At 45.4% G+C, this 20997-nt stretch overlaps 1 protein-coding gene across 10 annotated transcripts in view; it reads left to right on the forward strand.

Annotated features, from left to right (window-relative positions):
- The window catches only part of USP6NL (USP6 N-terminal like), a 134791-nt gene extending 115249 nt beyond the window's left edge, over positions 1 to 19542 (forward strand). For all 10 annotated transcript variants that reach the window (XM_083572659.1, XM_083572663.1, XM_083572660.1 and 7 more), the window contains one exon: positions 13695 to 19542. In XM_083572659.1, coding sequence (XP_083428785.1) covers positions 13695 to 15115 — 1421 coding nt within the window. In that variant the 3' untranslated portion in view covers positions 15116 to 19542. The remainder of the gene's footprint in view (positions 1 to 13694) is intronic.
- Positions 19543 to 20997: the final 1455 nt, after the last annotated feature.

The raw sequence follows: 20997 nt of genomic DNA on the forward strand, positions 1-20997 counted from the left end.
CTTTCCTAAGTATTCCTAACATTCCATATTTATTTCAGTCAGAGTTAAGTACTTATGCTTCCAGTGAAAATTTGACTACAATCCCAAGATCTTTTTCCAAAGTAATTAGCCAGTTCACACTCTGTGTGTGTGGTGTCCTCCAAACTGCACATCATTTTAGCCATGTCCCAATTTTGAACCTTATGCGACCCATTTTTTAAAAACCTCTTTTTCTGTTCTGAAAGTTCTCTATTGGTCCCTACTTCAATTTCTTTTAACCACCTGGCATTATGTACAAGGATACCATTTTCTGATCACTGTGGCTTTTGCCTTATTTTCTCTCTGCTAAGCCAATAGTAGCCTGGACAGGAAGTGGGGCAGGGAGGAGTGGAAACTGACAGCACTGGACAGAGGCTTTGAATGTGGAGTTATTGCAAGCACTACAGGAAATATTGAATATTATAATTTATTCCTGTTGCAAACTGAGGCCTGTAAGAAATTTGGGGTGGGGAGGAGAAACTCCACCTGTTTTCCACTCCTCAACTTCGCCTCCCTCCCCTCACTTATGAGATGGTTGAATACAGGTGCTGCCCAAGGCACCTATGGAGTGCTGGCTTCCATGGAGGAAAATTGGTGTTTGGGGCTCCTCCCCTTCCTGCCAAGCCCAGCCCTGCTCATCATCTTGGGAGACTGGGGCTCAGTCAGTCTCCAGCTCACAGTCTCCAGCAGCAGGGATTGGCTAGAGAAGAGGAATGCGGAGGAAGTTCTGGCCCCAGCAGCTGAAGGATAGCACTAACATTGTGCTGCTCTCTGCTTCCAAGGACATTCCCCCAAGGCATGAAGGATTCTGATTCTCCATTATTTTTCTGTGGATATAATGGTGACTCTTCTATTGATAGACATCCATACTGTCTCCCCCCCCCCCGACTTTGGGCCTCAGGGATGGATGCCCATGCACGGGCATTCCACTTGGGGCCGCCGGGGGGGGGTATTTCTTCAACCCCCAAATGGGGATTTTCTTTGTGCCTAAGTACCCACAAGATACGTCTTGAAAATCTGTCAGATTTGTTTTCAGTTCTTGTTTAGCTAAGAAAATGGATGCCTCATTTGTTCTTCATCTGAATTTCATCAGCCCTTGAGTTTTATCTCCCCACTCCGTGTTCAATTCTTGTTTTTCTAATCACTATCTCCAGGCGATGCTATCTGTCACCAACCTCGCTCTCAGCGTCTTCTAGACATTACCTCACTCTTGCATGCCTCGTCTGTCTCTAGTTCTGCAAATGTGCAGGGGGCAGGCAGCTTCCTCCCCAGGCAAGCACAGGGTTGATCCTGTCTCATGTGAGCTTAATGAAGGGCGCTGGCTGCCAGCTAAGGCTTCCTTTTGCACCTCCACATCAAGGTCAGCCAGTTTGGGAGGGAGAATAACAGGGCCACATCAATACAGAGAAGCAGCACCAAAACTGAGAGAGGCATAAGGAATTATTGGGGCAAGGTCACCTTTTGGCTTTGGAATAAATCATTTCGCTCTGCCTTGCTTCCAAAGTAGACCCACAATGTCCAGATATAACCCTTGGTTATTTCATTCCCACCATGGACAGATTGCAGTGTCTAGGGCATGACGTTGCAAGTTGAAATGAAAGCTGCCTTGTAGGACTTGGAAGCTGAGATGGACAGGGATGTTTGCCCCGAGTGATGTGTATCCGAATTCCTTACAGGGTATTGAATGGAGAGGTGAAAAGGAGGTTCCGGATTTGGATCCCGGGGCTTATTCTTGTTTGCTTGGCAGGAAAAGAGACAACACTCAGGTTCTTTTCTGCATGTGACCTTGAGCCAGCTGCTCTTTCATTCTCTCTCAGCCCAGTCTACTTCACAGAGTTGTTCTGATGATAAAATGTAGGGGTGGGAGAAAACCCTGTGAGCTTCCCTGAGTTGTTAGGAGGAAGGGTGGGATAAAAATGAAGTCAAATGAGTACAAAAAGGCTAGGGCAGCTAGAACTAAGGAGGGATGGAAACTCCCTTCTGACCAGCTGGGAGAGTTAGGGAGATAAACCTTTCCCGGAATTTAAATATAAACTCCTGGATTTTCTACAGAAAGCTTATAGGGAAAAGGTAGAAAACATGAACTACTACTTATAGTACCAATCATGAGAACTCCAAAGTTTTCATTACTATGAGTTATCAGGAGAGCCTCTGGCTCACATCATCTCTGACAATGGGCACTTGCTGGCTGGAGCTGCTGGAAGTTAATTGCTAGGCCAGCAAGATGTGCCGGGTTAAAGGTTCCTCCTCTGTGCTCTAGTGCTCAGGGTGGCATGGATTGTTTGATGCATGTCATCCTCACAACATCCCTGTTATGCAGGTTGTGCTAGGAGTGGAATATGCACCTTCAACTTAATCCTTTTAGGCTGCAGTGAACACTTTGGGACTTACTCCCAGAGTAAAGATAAAAAGGCTTGTGCTTTAAGATTACAGCTGGTGAGGAATGCCATCTTCTGCTTCATACTTGTGCCCTAAGCTGCAGTTGCCTTATGCCACCAAGTCAGACCATAGACCCATCTAGCTCAGTATTGTTTGCACTGACTGGCAGCAGCTCTCCATGGTTTCTCTCGGCTCTAACTGGAGATGCCAGGAATTGAACCGCGGACCTCCTGCATTTGCAAAGCAGATCCTCTACTACTTCCCTTTCCCTGTAATAATGAAATAGTTATTGGCAGCTTGCAATTCTAGCCATACTGTTAATTTAGGTTCCTCCCATATGGGAACACCCGAGCACTAATTAGGCTTAGTGGAATTCTCCATCTGGCAAGCCTTGTTTAGGGTGCTAAGAGCTTTCCAGAGCTGTTTGGGCAGACTTTGGTCTGTTGTCAAAGACATAACTTTGCACAGCATTGAAAACATGGCAGTCCATCTGGAAGGGAATTTGTAGTGTGCACTCTTCCCTGTTTTCTTCTAAACTCCCCTTCAGAATGAGATGGACTGGGCAATCTTAAGGCTTGTGCTGATTACCAGTTTGCTTTGGGCTTTTTCTTTCCTTCAGACATGGTCGAAAAACACTTAAATTGCTCAGTTAAAGCATTTGTGTTCCAGAACCACGGTCAGATATAGTTCCTTCACACCCTATTCTATCCCAGGAAAACTGTAACACCCAGAGAAAAGGCTGTTTTTGCAAAAGGAAGATCTTCTGATGGTCCTTCCTATCAAGCACAGAATGTCTTCTGTGGAGCAGATGGGGGAAGAAGAAAGGGTACAGAACTTCATAAATTGCCCGATCACAGCTTTTTCCTTCTCTCTGAAATGTATCAGGCAGTAATGGAATTGCCAGGAAGCCTTCCAGTGATTCTTCTCTCCCAGGATCCTTTTATCACATCTAGTGGGTCTCTGGTTATTTTTCACAGATCAAGGACCTCAGAAGGCTCTTTAATTTTAGCTCATCTGTGAATTTTTCACAAACTTTCTGACTCCTTCCCCAGTGCCCCTGATAAGGCTTCTGCATTTCCTTAGAACTTAACATGCATTAAGAGCTTCTGAACAAAAAAAAATGTTGCCCGTTACACAAGTAGGCACCATCTCCTTCAAAAAGTAGAAGCCATGAATGGTGCTGCAGAGATATTATTTCGTTAACTGGCCATGTCGCCATTAATCCAGTTTGACTCTGAAAGATGACTGGCAATCCTAACTTGTTGATGTGAACAAAGGGTCTGTTGTGCCTCCATGTGCACCAGCCTTCCCAAGTCTGGTTACCTCCAGATATTCTGCATTACAATTCCCATCAGTCTGAGCCAGTGGGGCTGATGGGAATTGTAGTCCTGAGTATCTGGAGGCTACCGGGTTGGGGAAAGATTGTGTGCCCATTGCCTTTCCATTAAGAAGGGGAGTTAAGTGTGCAGCCTTCTTTCAGAATGCCTACTGGGGATATTTGTCTCCCTCTAGACAGGGTCAACAAACAGGGGTTTTGTTTGCTTACAAATCCCTATCAGCCACCAGCTCCTCCACCATCGCCACTCTGCAAACTGCAGGGCAAATGAGAACTTGGAGGAATTGGGGATTGTGTGTTGCCAGGTTGTGTGTTCCACCAGAAAGCCATATGTGCTTGCTGCTAAGTGATGCTGCTAACCTCTCTGGCAGACAATTTACTTAATGCACGCACATGAGCAAAGGACTGGGAACTAGGGAGTTATAGGACTAACTGATACCACCACCACCACCCCCGCTCCCCGGAGACGCTTCCTGCCTTTTGTGGTCAGCTGGCCAGCCCAGCCACTTTCTGTGGGCGAGTGGAGGGCAGAGGGAGCGTTGCACACCCTCACTTTGCACGGAGCAGACAGTGTGTGGTTTATACTGCAGAAACCACTACCATGGCATGTGCCGTTGGTCACCAATTCAGATGGATTTAAAAGAGGACGGGAGAAATCTGTGGAGGTGAAGGCTGTCAGTGGCTACTAGTCACGAGGACTTTGCCATCTCCAAGATCAGAGGCAGCACAGTGCCTCTGGGCAACATGTCAATGAGGAACAGCTGAAGCAGAGGACCATTGCGCTCATGTCCTGCTTGCTGATGTCCCACAGGCATCTGGTTGGCCACTGTGGGAAACAGGATTCAGGACCAGACAGGACTTTGGCTCTCTGAATGTTCTTATATCTCATTTAGTTCACAGCTCAATGCTAAAACACAACAAGCATGTTGTTATTGTTAAAATTATATATTTAACATTGTTAAATGTTAAAATTATATAGATGTATGGAGCGAAAACTAACATGACCTCCATGTTTAGAATAAAATAGATCTTCCCAAGTAGCAGAAGACTGAGAAGGAAGGGAGCAACGTGGGCGGGGGAATTCCTTGTGTGAATGAGGAAAGTTCCCTGTTGCCTTACCACTGTAGCTGCCTGGATGTTGGATCTTTATCTCGGGGAATATAATTGATAGGGCATAAATAAGGGTTGTAGCTCACTCTTAGAGCATCTGCTTTGCATGTAGGTTCAATCCCCAGCATCTCTAGGCTTGACTGGGAATGTCCTCTGTCTGACACCCCGGAGAGCTGTTGCCAGTCAGGGTGGACACTACTGAGCTAGAGGGACGCAATGGCTAGACTCAGTGTGCAGCAGCTTCCCATGTTCCTAAATAAAAGACTGTGCATTTCTCCTTAAACTTTCTGTTTTGCGTTCTCTTTTTGTCTCTCTCCTTCAGTAGACCATATTGCTTTTCGTTCTTCACAGGAATTTAAGAGTTTGGCTCCTAACTTTATCAGCTTTTTCTCAGTTCAGACTTCTGTTTTAGCTAATGTCTTATTGGTTTTTCCCTTTCTGGTATCTGTAAAAAATAATAAAGGAACAATATTGTAAAAGCATCAGTGCAGCATACTTTCTCTTCTACAGCTCCTGCAATGTCACTTTTTTGTATTTGTTTTTCCTTTTCCAGATGAATATGGAATTTTTCATTTATACGTTTGGAGGACTCACACGTATCTGTTTTATTTTTCCTTTGCACTCCACTTCATTAACCAACTAACTCTCCCAATACTTTTCCATGTTGTTGATGTTTTTTTATTCCTACTGATTTCTCGAGTGCATCTAAATGTGATGAAGTTAGAGGTTGCCATGGAATCTTGGTTTCCCCCCGGCACTTTGCCTGTCTCTGTGTGATTTGAACTATATAGTTTGAGCCATTGAATTTCTCTCCTCACGTCCTTATGGATATAAGCGGTGCCACTAACTCTGCTTGTGCCTCTTCTGAATATCCACTTAGACTTGGTAAAATCTAGCACGGCTTGAAATTGTTGTCTGCATCAGAGGACCGCGATGTGTTTGCCTGGGGCTTTTATTTCAGGAACAAGCAACCTGTTTATTTTTTTTCCTGCTTTTAATTGTCTTCCTCTTAATCTAGGTAAGAGTTTCCAAAGCGAGTTTATACGATTAGCACCTCAAACATCAGTGCAGAACTAAATTGTGTTAAGCCAATTCTTCAGTGTTCTGAAAATTGCTGGAATTGGCATTTCCCTTTATTTATCATGATGATCCAGAAATGAGAAAGGGAACTGTGGTGAAGGACAGATCTAAATGTCACCCTGAACACATAGTTGCTTCTGAAAAATAGCTTCTGCTGCACACCTGGTTTTGCTCCTTCGCCCCACAAATCTGCTAGACCTTGTTTTGATATCGTGCCACAATGTTCTGTGTTTTTGTGCTTCCCCTTCCATATCACCATTGTGCAGTGGGAAAATGTCAAATGTCATGATGGGGAAGAACCATAACTCAGTGGTTAGAGCTTCTTCTTTGGATGCAGGGGGGGTTCCCAGTTCAGTTCCTGGCATCTCAGTAGCAAATAAGCTACTGATTTGGAAGACCACAAACCCATCAATCTTGTAACATGTTTCCCTGCGATTGCCTCCCCTTTAAGCTCTGTAAGGACTCTCAAGACATGCACATTCTGGAGCTGAAATGAGGGTCCGAAACCGGTTACTCAGACTCTGTTGTGGCATTCAGTTCAGTGTAATTGGCTGTTAATGCATCTTGGGACAATTAACCTGGAAGGTTTTGCAGTTGTGATTAATTTCCACTGGGTGGTGACAAAGATCAAGAATAAGCCAGTAGCATTTCTTTTTTTTCCAAATCTATCTACTCCCTTGTTTCCTTTAATCCTTGTCAGCATGTACTTTCACCATACCAGCTTTTAAAAACAAGATGACTTGAATAGCAGAACCAGATATTCCCCCGCGTTTTAAAGGGACACCTGTTTTTTCCTTCTGAATGACAAAACTCACAGTAGAAGTATCCTAGAATGCCATTGCTAGGAACTGAAAAAGCATTTCTTTAAGCCCATGTATTTGAAGGCTTTTTAAAAACGAAATCTTTGGAGTGCTGAAAGACTAACAGGTTTTCTTTTGTAAATTATTTGATATGTAGCCATGAGCGTAAAAGGCAGGCTTAGAGTATATGTAGGAATCCTGTTGCCACAAACCTTTATAAATTGTCTTGGAAAAATTGTAAGACTAGAAGCTGGAAGAATAACTAGCTGAAGTTCAGCAGGTCTGATCCAACCAAAGTTAAGCACTTAGTATCCTATTACTCTCCAGGGGAGAGTTGGGCATGTACTTAAATCTCTGCTGTTGAAGTCAGTAGAACTGGGAAGTCCTAACTGGCTGGATCATGACCCCAACCAAGGGTACTTCCTTCATTTTGTATTCCTTCAATACTGTTTTTCTTCAAGAAGTGTCAGTGGGTATGGGAAGAGCATAACTCTGCCATTCAGACATAAGGAGACTCTGTAGAAACATCACAGATTTGCTTTATTTAAGAGAACGAAGGAAAGAAATAATCCTATTCATCTGTTAGGTTTGCCAACACCTAGGCCAGCACTGTCCAAACTGGGCGATTGTGTGCTATGAGTAACATCAGGAGAAACTTCTTGACAGCACAATTAGACATTGTCAAGCTTCTTAGCAATGGAGTCTCTTGCCAGGGAGAGCAGAGTACCTCCTTCTTTGTAGGGCTTCAACAGAGTCTGGACAGCAGCACATTGAGGATGTGCTAACCTTAGACTGCCTGCATCAAGCAGGTGGTTGGATCAAGTGGGCCTATGAGGCTCCCTCTGATTCTGCAGTGAAGTGGATCACAGGACACCTAGTCTTTTTTTAAACTTTGCCCTGTGACTGTGAATATGGAAAAGGGCAGCTCTGCAAGTAATAATCACCTGGAGAAGAGCAGCTTGCAGTTGTGGGATGCCAGAGCATCTCGTTATGAGCCCTTCTATGGGTACTTAAAAGATTCTTTAAAAATATTGCCATTGGTGATGCAAACAAGGCCTTGATTCGGTGTGCTGTGTCACACTTTGAGACAATTACATCCTTTGTCTTGGCGCTCTTCCCCCAGCCCGTTGGGAGTGATAGTTCCAGGCACTACTTTATGACTTGCTTGCTTTGGCTGACTCCGCATGTAGCTCAGTTTAGGTTCTGTTGTCTTTTTTTCGAGGGAGGTTTTTACGATGGTGATAATGAACTTGCCTTTCCTCTTTCTTGCCAGCACCCGATATCGTGGCCTTCCTGTTCGCTACTATCCCCCAAGTGTCTCCTGGTACTTTTGCCTCTGCCTGGTTCATAGCGTTCTTGTTCTTTGTGGTTTGAGCAAAGGTTGCTTTTATTTGATTGATTGATTGATTGATTGATTGATTGATGGGCTTGTAAAACTGTTTTGTTTCATGTGCCTGGAATAATGGGCTTATTTTACATTCAGTAAGTCTCTGTTCTTTTTAACAACAATATAATAATCCTGGTATTTCACCTGCATTTTACCTCCTCTCTCAGAGTAGTGGTGTCTTTTCCATATATATATGCATGCAGGTTTGTTTCACCCGTTGTCATTGCAGCGAATGAGCCCATATGTGGAAGTGTTCTGTGTGTGCATGCAGGACTTTTGGATTGTAGCAAGCGTGGCTAACAACGTATTATAAAACAGGGTTTCAGAAACCCAATTGTCTGGTTGCCTATCATGAAGAATAGCTTCCAAGTGGCTAGATCACATTTTATCTAACCTAGTGTCTTCTAATTGCTGTTTGACTACAACTCTCTATCATCCCTGACCATAGTCCAGGCTGGCAGGGGCTGGTGGGAGTTGGAATCGCAACAACCATTGGACATCAGCCGGTTGGGGAAGGCTAGAGATGTTTTCCAAAGTGGGAAAGGTGTCATTTCATTCTTCTGTGCTATGTGCCTAACATATACGTAAAGGTAAAGGGGCCCCTGACCGTTAGGTCCAGTTGTGGACGACTCTGGGGTTGCGGCGCTCATCTTGCTTTATTGGCTGAGGGAGCCAGCGTACAGCGTCCGGGTCATGTGGCCGGCATGACTAAGCTGCTTCTAATGAACCAGAGCAGCTCATGGAAATGCTGTTTACCTTCCCGCTGGAGCAGTACCTATTTATCTACTTGCACTTTTGATGTGCTTTCAAACTGCTAGGTTGGCAGGCGCATGGACCAGGAGCTCACCCCGTCGCAGGGATTCGAACTGCCGACCTTCTGATCGGCAAGCTCTAGGCTCTGTGGTTTAGCCCATAGCGCCACCTGTGTCCCTTTTGCCTAACATATACCCAACAAAAAATATGTGTTGGCAGTGAAGGTAGTGAACTTTTTCAAGTTTATTTATGTATTTTTAAAAATGTGTATGCTCCCATCTTCTAGGCAGCGTACAACACATTATCAAAACAATGCCGAAAGCTCCCCAGCAGCCCTTGTTCCTCTGAGCTGTGGTACAAGTAAAACTGTGCTTTGCTTTGCTTCTGCAGTCCTAGGGCAACTGGTCGTTGGAGTTGAATTCTTCCTGACACCGCCAATACATGAAATTGGGTTGGCGTGAGCAAGGGTGGCAGTGGGGTGCAACTTGGTTGCTAGAAGGGAACTGACTAGCGTTCCTAAACTGGAAAACACCTCCCCCCCCCAACACAATTCCAATTTGGTGCTTTATAAGCCCTGGTTGTCTTATGCAAATGCTCCTGGCTACTTACCCGGACTGTTAGATTTGCTTGCGTTTTCCTTTCTCTCGGATTCATATGCCGACTGCATGTTCTGTGTGCAATGGATCAATGATTCTAACAGTAAACTTGAGAACCCCATGGTGGTGAGCTTAGGAATAACCATGGGCTCTGTCTGCTAGTCCTTGGTGTCTTCCTTGAACACAGAAGGTATGTATAGGTATGTACAACATCACTCTGCTTGGAAGATGTTGTGAAGCTTCTAGATTGGACTGGTTTAAGGACTGATGGTCCGCCTTTTTCCAGTTCAACAGAGGAGTGCTTCCTGCATGCTGCACTTCAGATTCTGGCTTCTCCAGGTTTCATCTCAAGCCTGCAGCAGCCTTAAAGCAAGAAAGGAGAGCTCTTATGAGCATAGATCTCTTTGTGTTTAAATGAACCCTGCCATAATGATAGGATAGCAAATTGGCCACCTGGTACGGCACAAAACACATAATGTGAGCGCAGCCTCACACCATATTCATAATCATATTTTCATGGAAGGAAACTCTGCTGATTTCAAGGGGACCATTCCAAGCATTAAGCAGGCAGAACGCATGCACAGTACCCCGACAAGAAGCACCTGAGATGAGAGTGGTGTTCAACTTTCAGGCCAGCTCTTAATTTAAGGTTCACCTAACCCAAGACCATGTCAGCAACACAACTAACAAAATGAATTTCAATAGGGACAAATGTCAGATTCTACACTTAGGGTAGGAATAACCAGATGCACAAATATATACTAGCTTGCCAGTAGTACATGTGAAAAAGATCTAGGTTTTAGTAGGCCACAAACTTTAATGTGAATCAGCAGTGTGGTGCAGCAACAAAAACGCTAATGCAGTTATAGGCTGCATCAATAGAAATATAGTGTCCAGATCAAGGGAAATCACTCTATTCTGGCTTGGTCAGACCCCACCTAGAATACTATGTCCAGTCCTGGGCACCACAGTTTAAGAAGGATATTGACAAGCTGGAATGTGTGCAGACGAGGGTGACCAATATGATTAAGGGTCTGGAAGCAAAGCATTATGAGGAACGGTTGAGGGAGTTGGGAATGTTTGGCCCAGAGAAGGCTGCAGTGATATGATAGCCATCTTCAAATATCTGAAGGGCTGTCACCGTGGAATATGGAGCAAGCTTACTTTCTGCTGCTCCAGAGGATAGGATCTGAGCTAATGGATTCAAACTACAAGAAAGGAAAGTCCGACTACGGAAGACCTTTCTGGGGGTTATTGCTGCTTTGCAGTGGAATGGACTCCCTCAGAAGGTGGTGGACTCTCCTTCATAGGACGTTTTTAAACAGAAGTTGAGTGGCCATCTTCAGGGTGATTCTTGCATTGCTGGGGGTTGGACAAGATTACACTTAGGTGCCCTTCGAACTCTACCATTCTATGATTCTACAACAATGGACATCCAGAAAAATAAAATTGCATTAGGAGCAGAGCATCTGATTCATAGTGGCAGGTGAGGGAAGGGATGCTTAACCTTTCCTCACCAGCCACTTTCCTCCTGCAGTTTTCTCCAAGCTGTGTGTCAGACCTGTGTTTGCAGAGTATAAACAGGCTTGCCACTTCAGCAGCAATAGAAAAGCATCCGGGGAGGATAGTTGTAGTGGGAAATGACTTACTCTGAGGGAAGGTTGCAGCATCTGGGACTTCTTGTTTGCAGAAAAGGCAAGTAAGAGGTGACATGATCGGTGGCTATAAAACTATGCATAGCATGGAGAAAGTAGATAAGAGAAAAGCTGTATGTTAGCAGATTCAGGGCAGATTTTTTAAAAAGTACTTTCTCACACAGCTCATAGTTAAATGGTATAACTTGCCACTTCAGTAGGCAGTGACGACCCATCAGCTTGGATGGCTTTAAAAGACAAATTCATGGAAGGCCAGGCTATTAGATGCTACTGGTAAATGATGGCCACCTTCTCCCTCCACTGTCTATTCATCATGCCTCCATTTGCTGGCAATCGTAGGTGGGCAGAGTGCTATTGCATTCATGTCCAGCTTGCAGGCATCCCTCAGGCATCTGGTTGGCCACCGTGGGAAGAAAATCCTGGGCTAGATTGGGCATTGGCCTGAACGAGCAGGTTCTTCTTACGTTCTCATGGCGGGGGCAAAGGGCTGAGCACCCCCTTTCCACTTCCACCCTGCCCACTCCAGGTGCCACTTTGCAAAGGAGAGGCAGGTCTTCAGTGACAAGATGGCCGCACTTTGTGTTTCAGTCCATAGATCCTTGTTGATTATAAAAAGGTAAGGGTAAAGGTACCCCTGCCCGTATGGGCCAGTCTTGACAGACTCTAGGGTTGTGCGCTCATCTCACTCTAGAGGCCGGGAGCCAGCGCTGTCCGCAGACACTTCCGGGTCACGTGGCCAGCGTGACAAGCTGCATCTGGCGAGCCAGCGCAGCACACAGAACGCCGTTTACCTTCCCGCTAGTAAGCGGTCCCTATTTATCTACTTGCACCCAGGGGTGCTTTCGAACTGCTAGGTTGACAGGCGCTGGGACCGAGTGACGGGAGTGCACCCCGCCGCAGGGATTCGAACCGCCGACCTTTCGATCGGCAAGTCCTAGGCGCTGAGGCTTTTACCCACAGCGCCACCCGTGTCCCTATACGGCCAGCTTAAAAGTTAGGGGCCTGAATGATGTTGGGAGATCTAAGCAAGCTGTATACTTTGTGTTGTTTCATGCCTCTTTTTTGACACTGAGCCTGGAGTGAGAGTTCATCTGCCTTATGCCGAGGCCACGTGACTGGGATCTGAAGCTGTGGCTCTATTCATCCCGTCTCCTCTCCTTTTGCTTTTGTTGCCGATGTGCTTTCCTTCCAATTATTTTCCACATCTGATAGAAACCCACGAGCCCTGTTTGTGCATGGCTTTGGTCTTGGCAATCAACAGTTGCAACCTTGGAATGCTTTTTTCTTCATTAGTGCGCCTGCTAATTCTTCATTTGTAACCCCAGGCTCTCGACTGGAGAACTACTGTGGCAGTTTAGGGTCATTGTCATATCATCCCCCACACCTTTCAGATCTTCAGGTGTTAGCCTACAACATCTAAACAGTTTTAAGCCATTCATACCAGGGGCAAACACACACCCTCTCCCTCTGACTTGTGTGTGTGAGAGAGAGAGACTACAGAGAGTAATCTTCAAAGCGACAAAGAATTCAATAAAAATGTCTATAGTATTCTCACTGGGGTTTCTTGAAAGCTTAGTGGTAATTAAGAGACCTTAAGTGTACTAAATTAAAAAGAATAAAGCCGTCTTATTAATCAACCTACGTACATTTCAAAAGTTTTTTTTCCTTAAAATACAGAACAAAACCCTATGCATTGATCCAATATATAAAAAATGAGGAAGTGCAGGGAGTTGGACTCGATAGCCCTTGGTGTCCCTTGTATGTGCTTTTAGCGATGCACTATTGGCCATTCTGGCGAAGGCCAAAATGGGTTTCTCAGCCCTGCTCTAACTTGAATGACTGGTGCATGTGCACATGCCCCTTCTCATGTTGCAGGAAGAAAGTACCAAATGTATGGAGGGCACATTTATTTGGAACATGGCGTCTTCCAGGTTGCAAGGTTCTAAATCCACCCTCCTCTTCAGAAAGCAGAGAGAACAGAGGTTTAATTCAGAAAGGGAGGTGACGTTTTCGAGTAACTGGGGTACAGCTCAGTTCATTGAGTTTCTCTCTGCTTTGTACACATATGCAAGACTCACACGAGGTGGAGAGTCCCCCCCCCCCCAAGTCCTAATCACCCAGAAGGAAGGCTGTGTTGTCATCTAAAATTAAGACCGTGAACTGCTGCAATTTCAGGAAAAGCACAGCTTAGACTATTGTGCCTTTATAGTCAAGACCATTCGAGGTCAGAAAATTAATTTCCAAATTTGATTTGTGTTAGTAAGACAGTTCTTGCATGCCTCAATATCTTGCATGCTTTTGGTATCAAACTGGCTGACCACTGGCAGTTCCTATTACTGTTAGAGTTCATGTATAGGACAGAAGACTAAATCTGCTACAATCACCAACCTCTTAAGACTTGATTTCAGCTGTGAACCCTCAGTTCTTGTTGCTTTATGTAATTCATACATTGACATGTGTTCTTTGGGAGAAGAGCGGGTAGAGGCGGGGAACCAATTAACTTCCTTCGCCACAGGGAGGGATCCATGGCAAGAGTTTAGTTTATATATGTAATGCTTATTTTGGTGTCTATTCTTATAGGTAAAGATGACGAACTTCCAAAGAAGTTGGGGAAAGTTCCGCCCGAATCTCAGCCTGCCATGCTTAATCTTACTCATCTGGTCAATGGGCAGAGCGGCACTAGTGCAGCAAGCAATGGCCGGGCTAGCCAGAGGGGAGGACGCAGAGCATCTATAGAGAGAGGGCAGGAAAGCTCACCAGGCCACCGGAGGAGAAAGGATTCGCTGGAAAGGAGACAGCAAAAGCCTGCGACGGCTAATGTGCGGAGTGGGTTGCTAAAGCATGACTTGGAGAGCCCCAGGAAAAAACCTGAAGTTCAGCCAGAGTCTGACTCCAAGCAAAATTATAATGCATCTGCTAACCAAAATTCCAACGCTACTTTAAATACAGGAAAGGAATTTGTGCCCAGGTGGATTAAGCCTTCAGACGTTAAAATCATCGAAAAGACTGCAAAGCTGACCATGGAGATCAAGATTCGATCTGCAAACCATGCCAGTTCGGGAATGCCACCGAGTCCTGGGCCTGAGGGACAGGCATTCAACGTGAAGCAAAAGATCAGGGCTTTGGATGTCGATGAGGGTAAGCGAGAGTCAAATGCGTCGCAGTATGACAATGTGCCTGGTGGTGACCCAGAGAATGACAATTCTGTGGAAGAGGCGCTAGAAAGGGCAGTCCTGCAGAGTCCGAGGAACACAGCTTACTCCCTCGGTTCAAGGAAGTCAACAGAGAAAACATCTAGTCCACCAAAAATATCCAACAGTTATGCCTTCAGCTCCCAACCAAGAGCCCCCAGATTCTCTTCCCAGTCTGATGGGGCAGATATTGGACATAACTTCAAGCCGCCGCCACCGTCTTACAGTAACCCACCTGTTTACCATGGAAATTCCCCAAAGCATGTTACCAACATGGTTCATTCCAGCTTCGTAGCCACACAGTATAATTACGGGAATCGAACCGGCTCTCCCAGCCGGCCATACATCCCTGAACTTCCAACAGAGATGTTTACTGATAGACCACATAGAAATTATGCTGTCAACCACCAACATGTGGTCGTGACTCCTTCTAGTCGAATCGAAGTCCTCCCAGTTGAAACTTATGCAAGCAAACCTAAATCGCCCAATGCCACCAGATTTGTAATCCCCCCAGCAGATTATTTGCCAGACAGTAGAAAGTGGCCTGATCCTTACACGCAGTCCTGGAGCCAAGATGGTAGCCGAAGCCACTTGACTAACTTGAGAAGATACCCGCCTTTTCAATCGACACCTGTTAAAGAACATAATCTCTCCACCATTTCAGTGGATAGCCCTATAAGATACAGGACTTCCCCACCCTCTGAAGAGCTCGGCTTGCCACACTATCAGTATCCTAGTTCCCCAAGCCCTGCACACCACTACAGACACCAGACTGACGGGTTGTCCATGCATGAATCCGTCCTGCTTTGAGAAACAACACGTGCTCACCTGAAAGACCAGGGGAGGAGCATGCAATGGTTGCACGTCTGGGGTTGGTGGTCATCCAAGATTCATGATCTTCATACAGGACAATTCAGATAAAGGCATATGCAAACTGACACTATTTCACAGCTCTGTTAAATGTTGACGAAAGCTGAAAGTGAGCATTGAAAACGGACGAAAAGGTTGGATTCTCATAAACATAGCAATAGGTTTGTATGTTCAGCGTGATGACTATGGTGGTTGTTTGTTACGTTCGTGTAGCTAATTGAGCAAATGACCTTGTTGCCTAAAACCTCAGTAAGCTGCTTTTTGACCTGACACTACAATTGATTGTGTGTTCACGTGGCAACAGAATTACAGAGTCTAAAATGGAGGCATGTGTATTCATGGACTGCATCCACAAAGTACATTTTATTTCTTTTTCTTTTTTTCTTTTTTTCTTTTTTTTGTTAACTTAATTTATAAACCACCCCATTCACTTGGGATGGGGGTTTCTTGACATTCTTCTATACATTGTCTCAGTAACCCAGGAGTGAGCATTCTGGGTTATCCAGAGCAGAGATGCTACTGCCTATGGCTCACATAGAAAGGAGAAGGTTTGACACCCAAAGCAAAGGCATTCTGATACAGCCAATAAATGGTGCTTATTCTATCAGGACTGTCTGCGAATTGTAGCATGTGTCTAGGATGTTGATGGTATTTGAGCCCGCCACCCACATTTGCATATCCAAAGGCAGTTCTGCAGTGCATTAGGTCTTCATTTTTAAATCTCAAATGTGTGTTTTGATGGAGGGGAGGGCAGAGGTGCAATCAAATACAATACTTGCATCATTCGCACACAGAACTGCTAATATACCATGAGTGTCAGTGACTATAGAAGGCCTGCACAGATATTTGGAACATATGCTTGGCAAATGATGGGTTTGTGCTGGTCCATGCCACTCTTGCCTGTCTTCTGAGTGCTGGATTTCATGTTTGCACATGGAGTCCAATGTATGTTGGTCCAAACCCTAGGATCTGTCCCCTTCAAATCTGATGGCTCGCAGAGCACGTGCTTCGGGTCCACGTGGGCCAGGCACTGTGTGTGTGCAACCTGATGCAAGCACGAAAGCCAGCATGTCAGCTGCAGGTGGGAGTGAGCATGCTGCGATGTGGTATCCTTCTCCTGCGTCGCACTAATGTTCTGTACACCCGCAGAGGGCTACCTGAAATGCAGCCAGAAAGCAACTTTTGTTTAATGGGTTCATTAAGCGAGTTGCTTTTGACCATGGTGGCTGCATTTCAGGGCTTTCTGTAAATACACAAAAGTGCAACACGAACAGTGTTTAACGGAAAGATTAAAAGGCGTCTTTCAAGTGCCACTCTTTCCTAGAGATGGCATTTCCCTTCATCAGCCCCGACAAAGAGGTTTTGATCCCTTGAAAAGCATCGGCTATTCCTGTAATAATAAGAGTTTTGTCTTTTCAGAACCAACTCTGAGAAACCAAGATGCTTTTATCGCTCTTTGTCGCGTACACCATTGATGTTGCCTTTTGTGTCTGGCACCGGGGCTGCCCATCACATCCAGTGTTCTTTTGAGTGTACCACAGGCACAGTCTGCCAGGAATGCCTATTAATTTTCACTGTGGCTTAACCAGAGGGTTTTCTGGTGGGCTGCAAAAAAATATATACCTCCATAACTGGTGATCCACCAAAGTCAAGGCAGCATACGGGCTGTAGATTGTAGCCTACCAGGCACCTGCTTTCTCCTTCCTTCTCCTTTCACCCACATCTACGCCCACATTGCACCGTGTTCTTGCTGTGCCCCCAGCAAGTTGCTGTAAACAATGGGCTCCTTGAGCCTTTGGAGGGTTGAATTTGACTTGGTGAGCTGCGAGCTGTGCAGGCCTGTTTCGTAGCCCGTCTCAGGTGCACTTCGAAACACTAATCTTCCATGTTCAAATCATAGCCTGCCCTTTGTAAAGACAGAAATGCGCAGTTATGATTTGGGAACATTGGCACCAAAGGTGGCCGGTTCATATCCCAGCAGGGTTTTGTGATGGTCTCGGAAACGTTTGAGCCGTGTGTCCCCCCCACACACACCTCAATTTGTATTCCTGTGTTTCTGGCACCCCCTCGCTCCTTTGCTTCCTTGTCAATTCCCACAATGTGCTTGAGCGTCTTGTTTTTCTTGAGAGCAATAGACTTTTATGCCCTTGATTGGGCTAGCGCTGCTGTACCATTAGGCCCTTAAGAGATGATTGTAGGTATAAAGTCTAATGCCGAAGTGCTCCCTCATTGTTAATCGGAAGCCAGCAAATTCATTGTAGCAAAATGCTTTGCAATCAGGGCCTGCAACCTTGTGTGGGTGGGTATGTATGTTGCTTTCTCCCTCCACTCCCATTTTGTTTTGATAGAGGAAAAATAATCTTGTAGGGTGGCTGGAAGAGAGCAGGTCTCTTCTACGGGGGACTGTATCCCACTGATTTGGGTGAAGTGCACATGGAGTCAGTCCTGTGTGAGCAGCAGCTGCCCTGCTTGGCTCAAATGTCCGGGAATGGGCAGCAATGCACGCATAGCCGCTACTCTCTCAGTGCTTCACATGCTCACATCTTCAGTTCTTCCTCGGGAAATAACCAGAGATCTGAACCTGTGCTAAGCCTATCCTTCTTCCCAAGCAGAGCTAAATGCGTTTGATTAGGATAACAGTGGTGGTAGGAAGTATCAAACACACCCTCCTCAGCGTGGCTGTTCTGATTCAATTCACACATGTGTCCTTAGGGTATGCTGAGATGTTTTGTTTTTTAATTGGGATTTCTGGTCACAGATCTGCCCCGTCTGTTTTGGTCATAAGTTGAAGCAAGGGGACCAGTGCCCATGGTCCAATCCAGAGGTAGCCAGCCTAGGATCCTCCAGATGTTGTGGACAGCTGGGCTGAGGCTCATGGGAGCTGGAGTCCAATCACCCCTAGCCGAATCCCATTTTTGAGCTGACCTATTCAGCTATGTCTGCACTCTGGAGGCTCTGTCCTCTCACACACTAAACCATGGGGTTGACGTCATGCTTCACTCCTGCCCACAGACACAAGAGTGATGATGAACCGGGAAGAGACCCAAAGCTGATCCAGCAAATGCCTCCAGCCCCTGTGATCCCTCAGTGGTTGAAAGATGTGCACAACTTGCTGCACACATGTCTCCGTTTTGCCATTCCCCTCCCTTCCTCTGTATGGCTGCTGTACAGTTTGACCCAAGCTCTGGAACCAAACTCCCTGGCTTACAATTCTGCCCACATCTGGCTAAAATGTTGGATGGAAGTATTTTTGAGTATTCTGTTCTAGCTGAAAACAAACAAAGCACTGGTAGTATCCAGGTTTCAAAAGATTAGGTCCTCTCTTTCTTTGTTGTTTTTTTTGCGAAGGTTTATCTGGCTGCACTGATGGCAAAGACTTAGAAAAGGCTTCCTCAACCTTGGCCCTCCAGATGCTTTGAGACCACAGTCCCCATCATCCCTGGCCACTGGTCCTGCTAGCTAGGGATCATGGGAGTTGTAGGCCAAAAACATCTGGAGGGCCGAGGTTGAGGAAACCTGACTTAGAAGTACAAGTGTGTTGCTATTCCCTCCCCACTTTTTTTCTAAATTGGGTTTGTACAACTTGTGACCCATAAGGCTAAACACAGCCTGCCCAGGCGATTACCAGCCTCCCTAATTCTGCAGGCCCAGGCGGGCAGCAAAATAAACCCAGGAGGATTATTGCGCCCTGTCTGGGCCCCCGTGTATATTTGTTGGGCTGGTGGGTCATGAGTTGTTCAAGCTTTCCTCCCCTCCTAAGCAATGTGCTATTGTGCCTATGCTCGCTGCAGGTTGGCGCTGCTAATGTGTTGACGGTACCGAAGTCTTTAAAAAGAAAAGGAGGGGGGAAAGCAACATTTAGCCAACGTGATGGACATTTTGTGTGTGTATATACTGAATCTGATGTAATTTTTAATTAACTTGGCAAATGACTTTTAATAAAATAAAATAACCCTGCAGAACACAGCGAAGTAGCTACTTAGTACTGCGTTGAGGAGGGGGGAGAAGAAGGCTTTAAACTGACAAACAGTACTTTGTGGTTCCAATTTACTTAACTGCTGCGTAGAAATGTATGTATATAATAATGTGGCTGTGTAATAATCTCAGAGTTTTAAACCATGGCTTTGTGATTAATAATAAATATAATAAAAAAGCGAGCTGTACAATTTACTGGATGCTAAGCAGCGGAGAGAAAGCTGCTCCTAAAATATGTATTGAGACTAGTAAATACTGTAGATTTTTATATATAAAATATATACATGCTATTTTTCTTATGTCATCTTCGACAGTTTTTTTTAAAACTCTGTTTTCCTATTTTCTTGTGACCTGTATTTTTAACCTGTTAAAAATAATGATTAAGCCTATGATTCTATGTCTTGTGTGCCTGACTCAAAACAGTATTTCTGGTGTTCATCAAAGCAAATCTGAATCAGAAAATCATCGGATACCAGATAGATAGATAGATAGATAGATAGATAGATAGATAGATAACAGAATTATTACCCTGAAATTCTCTCTTGGACCCTCATCTACCGTATATCATCCTTCCCCAACTTGGGTCTCTCCTGGTGTTTTGAACTACAGCTCCCATCGGCCTGAGCCATCATAGCCAGTAAGAGGGCTGAGGAAGACTGGTTGGAAACAATCGTTGGAGCTGTGTCCAATTAATTTCTACTCAGAGTAGACCCAGTGAAACTAATGAACCTATATATATTAAATTAGTCATGTCTGTTAACTTCAATGGGCCCACTCTGAGCATGACTAGAACTGGATACATTAACTCTTGCAGTACTGTATTATTTTAAAGCCTTGATGTAGTAAATTTCCAGGCTTCAACTAGAACGATGCAGTGAGCAGAGCATAACTTTCCTATGGGGGGGGGGGTGCATTTGTCCCAACCATCTGACTTGTGTCATCTTCAAAAGCAAATAAGATAGAAGACTGCTGCTGCTACAGTAGTAGGCTAAAAAAGAAACAAACAAAAAACTATTATGTATACCAGTGCCCATCTGGCTGGGTTTCCCCAGCCACTCTGGGTGGCTCCCAACCTAATATTAAAAACACAATACAGCATTAAACATTAAAAACTTCCCTAAACAGGGCTGCCTTCGGATGTTTTCTAAAAGTCAGATAGTTTATTTCCACAAGGCGGGTGCCACTACCGAGAAGGCCCTCTGCCTGGTTCCCTGTAGCAGTGAGGGAACCGCCAGAAGGCCCTTTGCGCTGGACCTCAGTGTCCGGGCAGAACGATGGGTGTGGAGATGCTCCTTCAGGTATACTGGGCCGAGGCCGTTTAGGGCTTTCAAGGTCAGCACCAACACTTTGAATTGTAGGTCTTTCAGGACTGGTGTTGTATGGTTTTGGTGGCCACTCCCAGTCTCCAGTCTCGCTGCTGCATTCTGGATTAGTTGTAGTTTCTGGGTCACCTTCAAAGGTAGCCCCACATAGAGCGCATTGCAGTAGTCCAAGCGGGAGATAACCAGAGCATGCACCACTCTGGCAAGACAGTCTGTGGGCAGGGAGGGTCCAGTTTGAACATGCATGCTCATGTCTTGAGCATTACAGCATCAAGATGTGACCTGGTGTGGAGAAGAGGGGAAAACCAGGCTCCCAAGCCACTTTGTAGGAAACATACTCCAAAGGTCAATGGAACTGGTTTGCTGCCAGTGTGTCTCCTGCCTGAGTTTCATTCCATTATTCAGTGCCCCCACCCAATCTGATCAGCCGTTGTGGTGCTTTTCCTTATAGTCACACACATATGCGTGGGGGGCGGGGAGCGCTACCCTCTTCCTGCCACAGTCTTCTTTTCTCTAGGACCACAA

Source organism: Podarcis filfolensis (assembly GCF_964270895.1).
Source record: "Podarcis filfolensis genome assembly, chromosome: 10".
Taxonomy (NCBI): domain Eukaryota; kingdom Metazoa; phylum Chordata; class Lepidosauria; order Squamata; family Lacertidae; genus Podarcis; species Podarcis filfolensis.